This window comes from Microchirus variegatus (genome assembly GCF_963457635.1).
Source record: "Microchirus variegatus genome assembly, chromosome: 9".
NCBI lineage: Eukaryota > Metazoa > Chordata > Actinopteri > Pleuronectiformes > Soleidae > Microchirus > Microchirus variegatus.
In genome coordinates this window covers 14999980-15012372 of record NC_139810.1, presented here as the reverse complement: position 1 = coordinate 15012372, position 12393 = coordinate 14999980, and the positions used below count along the sequence as shown (strand labels likewise).

The following is a 12393-nucleotide window of genomic DNA, read 5'->3' as shown; positions in this document are numbered from 1 at the left end:
CAGAGGTCTGCCCGAACCATGTTCTTTGTTTTACTCGCTAACTCTATAATTGTAGTTATGGAGACAGGTCTCAGTTTAAATGTGGATATATGTAATGATATTGGTCTCAAGTGTAAACTGTATCATGCCATTTAATAATAATAAGTTCTCTCCAATTTTCCACAATATAATGCACCACAGATCTGAATACACAAGATGCACACTGTTGCCAAAAATCACCATGTCATATTAATGTAGCTCAGGAGCTTCAGAGTACATTTAAGTATTTTTATAAGTACAGTGATTAAGGTGAAAGTAATCAATCATTTCCCCAAATGTGTATATGCCCCAGATTTACTGCCATTTTTCTCAAAACAGAATCTCTATTTTCTCCTTTTTTCAGTCAAATGTGACCGCTCTACAATATCCTAACATAAAAATCCCCTAATCCTGATGTTCCACTTCTCGCACACAGCCAAAGATAAATTATGAGCCACTGTCTGTATCTGTATCTTGAATCCCGCACTTCTAGTTTTGCTCCGTCTTTCATTCAGTTGATTATAAGTGCTAGTAAACACTACGCACAGCTGCTCAATCCTAGTGACAGCACAAAGAACTCGAGTGGATTTTGGTCAAACTCACCCCCTAATGACACTGTGAACTTATCTCAGGCAATAACGATGTGTTTAGACAAAGAAACCCAAGTTTCCAGTGAGGATCGCACACATTTAGGCTACTGTTCAGTGGGTCAGTTGAGTTACCCTTACATATCCTGTTTTGAGTGGTTTCTCTGCCGTAGTGTCTAAACGATAACGTTACAATGGTTGCTATTTTGCATCATTTACTTTTAGTTTTAAAAAGTAAGGCTCACAACAAACATTGATCCTAACGGCTGGAAGATAAATGTGTGTCAAACATAGAGCAGATGAGGATGATATTAATCTGGGTCTTATGTTCCCACTGATGCCAATTGGGGCCAGAGCCGATAAAAACCTGTGTGCATTGCAGAGTAATTTGACCTGGGAGTGAATGCTGATTAAACACATTCCCTATGGTGGAGAACATGTTTAAATCTGGGATTTAACAGTTGTTTTTTTTTTACCAATAAGAATGTGGTAAATCCCATAGTCAATAGTACATTTAGACAAATGTGAGAATGACCATTCTAATTTATGTTTTTCTCTTTGTACTGCATGCATATTTAACAGTGTGGGAAGAGTGCACTGCTTCTCGCAACATTTGAATCAGTCATTTACTGGAAAGAAACGGGACACTTTGCCAATCATGCATTCTCAGAATGGACATTTAAGTTATTCATGATGGGCATCGACATGACTTCCAGCTCTACCCCGGGTCCATGCATTTCCATGAATCATTAATTAGCCACAGAATCCCCTGTTGTTTACGTGACCATTACAACTCACCCTCTGTCTCTCACAATAAGTTGAGAGAAAGGAAAATATGGAGACGATCTTGCTTCTCCTGTGCTCGGCTCGTCCTCCATCCCCGATTCCTTGTGCGCTTGTATGTATGATTGCATAAACCTCATGTACAGTTTGCTGTTCACTGATGACGAATAAACGACCAGTTGCATTTCACTCTGACTAATGAGGCGAAACGTATTTTCCATCAGCTTATGACGTAAAGCAGTGAAAATGGAAAGCCCTAAAATCAAAATGGCTGTCAGGGTGCAGGGCCAGTTTGTGTGTGTGTATGTAGTGGTGGTGATGCCAGTCCTGCACATTGTCCACTCTGTGTGCATGCAGTCTGAACAGATGGGAGCTACAGTACGACACCCTAGGGCAACTGAAGTCATTTCCAAAAGGCCAGTCCAGCCCAGCACGGAGAGCGAGAAAGAGTGGGAGATGAGGACAAAGAGATACTGGAAAGCCTTTCATTTCACTATCACCATGGCTACAGACCAAAAACTCAGGGAAACATTGTTTGACTTAAAACTCAGTGTGACATCTAAATCTACCGTTGCCTCCTGATCTGTGTAAGATTGGATAGATTTGTTGCTAATTCTAAATGGCTTATGGTGCCCTGGCGTTCAGTGGCAGTATTTAATTCGAAGCACATATAATCACGGTATCTTCTTTGCTCAGGATGCCAACAGACTCCAAATCCAATCAACAGAAAAGCAGTAAGAAGAGATGACTTTTCAGAATTAACTCCCAAACTAATAATCTATCAAACGTTTGAAGGTAACGAGTAATGAGCAGTTCCAGCAGGTGCTGTATGCAGAGCATGGGGAGCATATTATAATGTTGTTAACGGGGCTTGTTGAATATTGAACAGGGGCTGTTGGTACACGAGCAGATGAAGACCTCAACAGGAAAACACATAAAGGGGATAGACTTAATGAGTTAATACTCGACGAGATGGATATGATGCTGTAGTTTTGTCTGTATCTTCATTTGAATGTTTGTGTTTTTTTCAGGTCAGAAACACATCCCGCGTTCTCCTCCAGCTTCTCCTCAAGGCCCCGGGGTAAGACAACTTTTTAGCTACTCAACTGTAATTAAAGCCTAAGCCCTAAAACAGCTGCTGCTCTGTGACATAAAGTTTCGTCTATATTCCCAATGCCTTTTGTACTCATGTTTAAAGTGGACATATTATACCCTATTTCTCCAAGTTAACTTAGTTCCCTGGTGTCCTAATGAACATGCCTTTGACATGCTTTGGTCAAAATACATTAAGGATGAAGTACCATAGCAGCTCAATCACCCTGCCAAAACAGCCCTGTTCAGAACGGTCAGTTTCGAGTGTCTGTCTCTTTAAATGTAAATGAGACAGAGGAAACTGTGTTAACATCACTGAGGCTCCGGGCAGCTAACAGCAGGTTAGCATTTGGAAAAGCGATCATTTGCCAACACATTGCCGTCATATATAAAATGTATCCACTGGACATGTAAATCCTCTGAGACTGGAATTTGTGTAGAACTATGTGCTGCACTGTGCAGCCAATAATAGAACACTGCGGACTTCCGCTCTTTTAGGATACTATTGCCCTCGCCTGCACTCTCGTGTTTATCTCCTGTACTTAGACTGAGGCGGACCACAAAAACATGAGTGAGTCTTCTTTTTTCACACTTTGCCTACTCATAGGGCCTCCAGAGTCCCAAATACAAGGGATATAATGTCTCCTTTAAAGCCTGTGGTTGTCACAGTCTCATGGCTCAGCTCTTAGCTCACCCACTTGTCACTCCCATCGACTGCTGAAACATAGATCCATGGATAATCGCTCACCTCTTCCAATCGTCTGTCATTCAAATCTTCACTGAATAGATTTTTTTCGTCATTCCTCTTGGCCAGTTGGGAGCTGCAGAACAAGTTAGGAAACACAACCTCTGACATAATATCATTATATAAAGTCTTAATGGCTGACAAACTGTTGTCTATTTGAACAGTTTGTGTTTTCTGTCAACCTCATAAATCTGGTGTCACTCTCATTTGCTATGTCTCCACCGCTCCCTGAGAAAAATATTTGCGCTGCATAGTATGAAATTGTCCTCCAGATATTCTTCTTTTTGCAATATGGTAGAGTTTTGTTTTAATAAAACATTTTGAGGAGATCAAATTGGACCTGAGTCTCATTTCTCAGTGAAAATAATTATTCGTATAGAAGTTTCAAAAATGTCAATACATGTTTTTGACTATTTTTACTGCTATTTATGTAACACCTATTATTATTTAAAATCTGTAAATCAGACCCAGTCTCTGGTAATGATTGGTTTAGGCCTAATTGAACTGTGCTCATGTGCGCTGTTGAACAGAAACAGATCACACAGAAGGAAAAACATTAACTTTGTGGTTTGGTTGTCACCTCGTTATAAAATATTTTTCTTTTCTCTTTCGCGACCTGAGTGAAGAAACAAACAACCAAATGGTTATTAGCTTTTTGTCTGTACTTGTCAAAGATAAAGGATACAAATGGATTCCATTTAACAATTGACAGCATTGTTTTCCACTTTGATGACAGGATCAGGAAATTCTTTTGCAGTTCCCTGTGCATACTGCTCCTTAGACAAAGAAACCATAAATCTTAAGTAATCCACAGTTGTGCTTTGTTTAGTTTGACAACAAAGACTACTGGGCAATCTGTAACTTTGAAAAGGTCAGAATAAATAAATAAAATAAAAGTAAGTAAAGTATTATCTGTCCCAGGTTTCTGGGTTATTCACCTCAAGGCATTCTAAAATATTTCTTAAAAAGTGTGAAACTATTCTGTAGCTGAAAATCAATGCTGCTGGCTTGGTAAAGGGAAAATATTAAGTGGGCGCTAGTCTGTTAAAAAGGTAAAGAACTAATAATAATGATCTTAATCGTTCTTATTTGCATCAAATCAGATTAAATGTCACATTAGCATGAGGCATTATTTATGTGACAGAGGTTTTCCATTGGGAGTTGTACATTTAACTGCACTGTGATTATCCATTTATCACATTTCATGCGAGCAAGGATGACCAACTCAAAAACTACTCTTAAAGAAAATACCAGCATCATTCATTTATAACATACAGCGTTCTGTGTATCGCTGTGTTTTGGTTTTGGCTAATGGAGCATTCCATTTACATCAGAAGTTGGAATTAGGAGTGATGCCACCTCCAAGTTGACTGTGATCCAGACACACACTTGTCTCTTTAACTCTGTTTAGTGTGAGCCAAAGCAGCCAGTATAAGCAGTTCAGACTCATTTCAAATTTAAACCAACAGGGACTGGGAGAACTTTGCAAATCTGCCCTCATTTTCATCAAGCAGCCAGGGCAGTTGGGCAGCTCCCAGTGGCTAACAAGAGAAGACTGTGGTCATACTGGACAACTCTTAGGGGAAGAGATTAGTAGATGGTAGTGCTGAACTGGATATAACACTCTGCATGTACAAAGTATTTTATCACACTGTTATTCACCAAACATCTGCTCTACTAAACAGACGATTAATATAATAATAAATTCTGACATTCTCTCTGAATTTTTGTCGAAATGTCTGCAATATTCCGAGGGTTATTTCCTCTCTATTTTACTACATGCTTACATCGTATATATTCAGGGTTCTTCTTCTTCTTTGACGGCAACGTGCTGCTAGAGCCTGCAAATGATCACTTAGCACCCAGCAGCCTCTGTGGCTGATGTCATTTCCTGTCCCTTAAGTTTTGTTTTACTTTTTTTTAAGGTGGAACTAAAGAGATACTACGAAACCGAGCATTCTGAACAAGGCTGTTTTGGCAGAGTGATTGAGCTGCTGTGGTGCTTCATCCTTAAATAGAAATAGGGTATAACATGTCCCCCTTTAAAGCTCTTGGAAACCCAAATCCACAAAAGTCTTCTAACTGTGTAATTTAGGGTCTTATGTACATAATATTTAACATGTAAAAATATTAGAAATAAGTTTTCATCCAAATTCGAAATATGTGAATTTTTAACTGTTGAAATGTGGATTTCAATTAGGCAGAGTTATCTCTGGGATTTATTACGCAATTAAACCATACCTATCATAAATCATCCACTTCAGTGTGTCACCCCGCCCCCCAGTGGTGGTTAACAAAACCGTTCTGCTCCTGCTCAATCTGCCTCTTTGAGTCTGAGCCAACTCCCACCTATAGCCTTTTCTGTTTACAATCTATCTATATATCTATATCTATCTATATCTATATCTATTCATTCATCATTATGCCAGTTTGTGCAGTCTCTGGATGCACGTCCGCCAGTGAAGACGTGTCATTTTTCATACGAATCATACGTCTGGTGTTAAAGGGATAAACAAGATTTTACTGAGGGGTGCAACACAACCACAGTGAAGCAACAGATCCACAGTGCAATTTGGCAATGCTCATGCTGTTCCATTCAATGTGAATGAGAAGCATTCAAGTTGACACCTCCACTGTGCAGTTGCGAACTGGCTGTAACAATAAAACGGCCAAGAGTGTAGTTTTATGGGGGGAAATAAAATCTGTTATCACTGAATGGTAAGTAAGAATTGCGGATGCTGGGAATATGTAGTTATAAACATTGGGCAAAAGGTTTGTTTTGCATTTTTTTTAAGGTTGCTGTAATCGTCATCGACATACACACACACACGCATACAAGCACAAGTGAGCAGTCATTAGCACCTTGGCTGCTTGGTGCGCACACCATAGATATACAGTTGACTGTCATCCAAGATGTTGCTTAAAGAAGTGAAAGAGAAAACTGTGTGAAGCCATGCCACTGCTGTTGGCAGTCACCACTCAGTCCTTCACAACTCCAGCGCTAAAGCAAAATCCACATATAACAGCTCTCTGTTACTCCCCATGTCTCCGTCTCCTCATAGTTCCAAATATAATGTTACCAAATAAAATGATTTTTTTTCCCCCATTCTACAAAATGTGTATCTCCTCTCCGCATCATGGCTGTCAAATGCTGATTAATCCATGGCATCCAGACGACTCTGTAAACAAGCTGTATGCTCTGGCTGTGTTTGTAGCCATTGTTGGATCTGACAACTTTCTCTTTCTCGCATAAATTATTGATCCTTGACACTCTCGGTGCAGAATGCTGAGGATCTGGTGCTATTTATAGTCAACATTTTGGAGAGCAGCTGAGTTTGTTTGTCCCTGTACATGATGAATACTTGCACAGAGCTGGGCTCACATTTCAGGGTTGTGCCCCGTGTTGTGTTGACCCAAGTGGTCTTGTAGTCTGTGGGCCGGAGGTGAGGCCATGTTTTATTTTGTTGATGGCAAAGGTTTGTTTGGCAGCTGGCACTGGCTCAATCTGACAGTCATGTTATTGTTGTACCTTATATCATATATCTTTTCAAAAGGCCATGATGCTGGATTTCTGAGCTATAATTCCTCATATGTACATTCTCAGTTTTAGTGCCAACACTAAGAAAATGTCAATGTAATTATCACCGTTTAACTGGAACTTATTTCCTTGCGATAAAGTAAAATGCTTCGTTATGTAAAATATTGACACAAGCTAAGAAAGAAAAATCTATTTTTGTGTTAAATTGATTTCTCTGAAATTACAATAGGTTTATGTGTTGTGTGATAATTGGCCCTTGGAGGTTACAGCTCCGCCACGACTGCTCCCGGTGATTAATGGGGAGGAAGAAATTCTCCACAATCATTTGCTGGGAAACATCTAGTTGGCAGAAATGCTTTAGTGCAATGAATCAAATTGTATCTAATAAATATGTGGTAGGGGTGTTCTTGTTCTCATGGAAAATATAGTTTTGCATTTGACTGTTGCCAGATCAATAGGGGCAGTGTGGTTTCACAAGATGTAGAGGTGTAATGGCATTGTGTGTGATAAGAAAAAGCTAAATATCCAGATCAGATAACAGCCTTTAGCATTTAGAAAAGTGATAATTTGCAGACTCTAGCAGGCACATTGCCATCATATATAACATGTATCCACTGGACAGATAAATCCTCTGAGGCTGGAAGTTTGTGTAGGACTCTGTGCTGCACTGTGGAGCCAAGAATAGAACTTAACACTGTTTTCGGATACAATTGCCCTCGCCAGCACAATAGTCATTATCAGTCATGTATCCTACCGTTGAGGTGAATGTAGCGTTAGTTCCGTTCAATACTTGCTACATTACAGAAGCGATCCTGCCTGTAGAGCCACTGTACATACAGTATGTATACTATATACATACATTATGAAACAGCTCTGTGGTGTTTAAGAGTGGTGCGTCATAGCAAAAGTTTTTCCACGTCATGCAGATTAAAGTTAGGTTACTTGGAAACTCTAAGTCGAACTGTGAATGTGCACAAGATGGATGAACGGATGGGTATATTGACCGTTTTTCTTTCACAAATGTTAAATGTTGTCCAAACAGACACAGACAATGGCAGCACAGCTAGAAGAAGAAGCCAAAGCAAACAAAAAAACTGCTACCATGCTGTTTTGAACTAAACCCATTCTACCCACTTTGCCTAAAGTAAAAAAAAAAGAAACAAAAACAATATTAATACAAAATAATAACAATGATTAATAGTAAAATGCTGATATAATATGACATTTAATTTGTGAGAGGACAGGACCTGATGATGCCTGGTTTCATCTGGTTCATGTGTTTTCTGCTAGTACTAAGTAGCTGCACCATTTAATCTTACTACCAAAGTGACATTTAGAAAACAGAGCACACTGTCTTTTTCGCTGTCCACTTAAAGGTACAGTTGTTGAAGTTGCATATTGGATCTGAATCTCTCTCCCCTCACCCTTAGCTTCAAGCATAATACAGGAGAACATATGGTACCATTCAGTTATCATTAAAACTCAAAAGGTGTTTGGTTTGTTCATTAAAAACACGGTGGTCCAACATGGCCGTCTATGTGGGAATAGACCCGCTCAGGGCTCATTCTGTGGTAATGAAAGCTATAATTCATCCATTCAGGTGATTGTACACTCAAAAGATTTATAAATAAATAAATCAGCATAATTACTTTTTGTATTTAATGTCACCTAAATCTCCAAATCCTACTCAGTGGACCTTTCAGATAGACAGATTATTATGCTTGCTGCAAAACATCTTGTTGCAATGCTATGATTGTGACGCTGGTAGATATTTTAGATCTTAGATGCAGAGGTTCACGGTGTGTGTTGAGATAACAGGTGTTATCTTGACTCACAGTCCAATGCATCATAATCAGTCACGGACGGGAAAGAGGCAAGAGCAAGAAGCAAAACTCTTAAACACACTAGCAAGTGTCCCACACGGAGAAGCAGTGTGAGAAAAAATGCTGGAGTGCAACAAGACCATCAAGTACTAGACTAGATATAGAAAAAGCTGACTATTTAAAGGGGTTCACCGCTGGTAATGCAGGGACAGGAAACTAATCTGGTGACAGAGGAGCAATGTAAAGCTATGCAGGTGTTCCACTTATACTTCATTCCTAAACCATGAGACAGTCTGTTAAGGTTTAAATCTGGTAATGTTTATGTGCCCCATTTCCTTTGTCTGCTATTTCTCATTATATATGTTTATTTTATCCTGTGATAAATGATCTCACTGACACACAGCTATCACTCATCCTCACTGGTGTCTAACTGCCAGCCATTGTTCTCACTTTTACTTGGTCCACTCTGATTTTCATATCCAGCATGTCTAATATTTTCTTTTTTATGTAATTTAGCCCGTCACTTTTTATTCTCAGTATTTCATTCCACAAGCGACCTTGTGGCGACCTGGGACCATAGTTGGAAAAAGGGCTTAAGGTCCCATGAAGCCAGAATATGAACAGATGTTCTTCTTAGCTATCATCAAGGCAAACAGTTTGAGTTGTGGTTTTGGTTAAAGATAGGGTGAGGCATTAACCATTAACTGGTTGTGCCTAAGGTTAGAGATAAAGCATTATTGTTGGCTCTCCAAAGGAATGGAAGTCAATGCATGTCCTTAAAATAAAAAAGAGAGCAACAGAGAGAGTCTGGTGTTTTTCCACACCATCTGGGTGTCTAACGCAGTGACTCAATGTGAGATTGTGTGTGTTTATGCATGTGTATACATTATGTGTAAAACATGAACTGGCTTAACGATAGTTGGGTCAGCTATTACATTTGTATTTCCGTGGCACAGATTGTAGGTTTGACAAATGGAGTAAAATGATGACAGCCAATGTGATTGTGACTTTGTTAAGTTTTTAAGTTTTAAAACCTGACATCAGCTTCCTTTGTCAGATAAAGATATCAGCATACATTTACATATACATTTTCCGTGATGGATATTGAGTATTGGATGTCAGACACACATGTTCAGTGTATGCACATGTGTGTCTGAAGGATTAATGGGTAAGTGAACATCATCTCTTTTACCGCTCAGTATGGTTCAATGCAGTATCACTATTGCTCCCAGTGAGCCATTTGTTTTGACTGCTGCAGATTCAATAACAGTTACAGATTAGTGGATGAGTCCAACTGAAACGCACAATCTGATTATTTAGGGCCATGGGCCATACGTATTCCAATCATTTTGTTTTAAAGAGCAAAGCTTTGTTTCTCAGCCTTAAACACAAATGTAGATTGATCATACCAATGTCATCTAACGTTCCTGCAGGGGAAGCAGCAGTATGTCCAGTTTCTTTGTAACAATAAGTGAGAAAGCATCAGGCTGAAACAAAAAAACCAACCCTTAAAATGCTTATTTGGTTTCACTTTGTGGAACTTTTCTCAAAGGGACGTAACTTTTTAAAATTTGTTCTACAAAATAAATGGCCACACAGTAGGTGCCGTGATTAGCACTCTCACCTTTGCAGCAGATGAAGTGGAAATGGAGTTGGCACTGTTGCTAAATGGCAAGAAATGATAAGGATTGGAAGAATTGAAAGATAATTTCTCTTTTCAAATTCCGGTCATTTCAGGTCGTTTTCTTAAGGTGTCAGCTGTCGACAATGAACTGTCAAGTGACCTTCACAGAGTGAACGTAAACATTGTTATGAACCACTTGCTCAAACGACTGATGCTATATTATAGTCTCAAAGCTGAATGACTTTTATCTCTTGTTTTTCTCTCATGTTGAGGCTAAGGAGCCATGCTGTTCTGCCGCTTTCTGATTATTTTAGTTACTGATGATAGAAGTTCATTATAAGAAGTTATGAACCTGTTGCCTCCAATGCATGGTCCATATGACAACTGTAAAGAGCCACTGCAGCAAATTCCAGTTTGTTTGCGTTCAGAATTCTTCACGGGGGATGACAGCGCTAAAAGATTGTGGGTGGAGTAAGAAGGGCTGCCACGGCAGTGTAATGTTCTGTTGTTGTTGTCATCATCTGAGACGACGCATATGTCTCTCTGGTGTAAAGTGTATTCCTGGGCCCTGTTGTTCATAATCACAATAATAACAGCGAGTCATTTGTATTGTTTCTCTGCAGCTCTCACTGTCTCAGCTGGCAGCTTCATCACGTTACCCGACTATCAGCCACTCCAGCTCGGCGTTGCCGTGGCAACAGTCGTTTCCTTCTGCGCTCCATCCTTCCCCTTTGGCATCAGCCCACCAGCTGTCACATGTCGTAAGATTTCCACCCCCGTACACACACACACACACACACACACACACACACACACACACACACACACACACACACACACACACACACACACACACACACACACACACACACACACACACACACATCCTTCCACATAACTCACAAAACAGGAGTCATAGGTGCATTGTACACAATGTACACACTGGAATGAAGTGTCTGTAGAGACTCATCGTCATCCAGGTCATTCAAGAGTGTATCTGCACCTGGAAAACTAAGTACGGTATCTATACTCTGTAAGATTCAATATAGCAAAATGCAAAATATGGAACATGCCTTAAACAGCCCCTATAAATCAATGAACTTAAGTCCACTTGCACCCAGCACACACATTCTTGTCTTTCTGTGTTATGAAACTCATTGTAATATTGCATTATTTAGCCTCTTAACCTTAACATTTCAACTAAATGTCCAACTCCTGCCATTTAGCATAATTCTAGTCCTCACAATGAAGTTTTTGAAGCAAAATCTGGCCTCACACACAGTCGCATGGCCCAGCAACCAACCCACACCTAACCACTCACCTGTAAATCAGCCTTTTTTTTGTCACCACTGCTCTGCCTCGCTCCCCAAAATTGTCATCCACAATTCGGGCCCTGAACATAACCTATGAAGGAAAACCACAAACATAGCTACTGATTTACAGCTTTTGTCTGAGAGGCTACTGAAGCTGCTGCTGGAGCTTAAGTATAACATTATTCTTTTACTTGTCTCTCACTATAAAGAGAACTTCAATTGTCTTGTTGCATTCAGTTTGCGGCATAACCCTGTGTTTTGCCCTCTGGTAAAATATGTTTAATCTACCTTGTCCAAGACTACATTTATTAATGATTTAGCCTGTGTCTTCCACATTTAACTGCTTTATTTCTCTATCAATCTCTACTTTCGAGTGCAATACATGGCCTTTTAGGGGTCACAGCAGCGGTTTAGGTAAACTTAGGCGATTAACGATTTTTGGATTGAGTGTATTAAAGCAATGTAGTTGCCTTTTTCTAATCCCTGCAACACCAGATGACATCACAGCACTCCAGGGAGGTGAAAATAAATATATGCAATTTTAGCAAATGTTTAATAGATCCCCATAAAGACACATTGAAGTGCTAATAGGAATAATATCTGAGAAGATATTTGGCTGGCTCCACTTGCTAACAAGCTTTATGCATCTGAACAAAGTTCTGTCATTGCTGCCAGGGGATAGCAGAAAAGTGAAAGTCAGCTTTAACTGTGCTGATTTTAATAACTGTGCTGAATAATTTCCTGAAATGATGCGAGGGTAACTGATCCACTCCTCCAGCTGTAGGTGTTTGCTGCTGGGAATTAGCAGACGGAGACATTATGCCTTTGAAAGCCACCTTGTCTTTGCTAATGTAGACAATTGTCAACAAC

General features: G+C 39.7%; 1 protein-coding gene across 1 annotated transcript in view; it reads left to right on the top strand.

Annotated features, from left to right (window-relative positions):
• nphp4 (nephronophthisis 4) overlaps positions 1-12393 on the top strand; it is a gene marked incomplete at both ends in the record, with an annotated part of 153099 nt that overhangs the window by 81040 nt on the left and 59666 nt on the right. Inside the window, 2 exons of the mRNA XM_083895597.1 lie at positions 2420-2469; positions 10834-10971. Coding sequence (XP_083751723.1) covers positions 2420-2469; positions 10834-10971 — 188 coding nt within the window. The remainder of the gene's footprint in view (positions 1-2419; positions 2470-10833; positions 10972-12393) is intronic.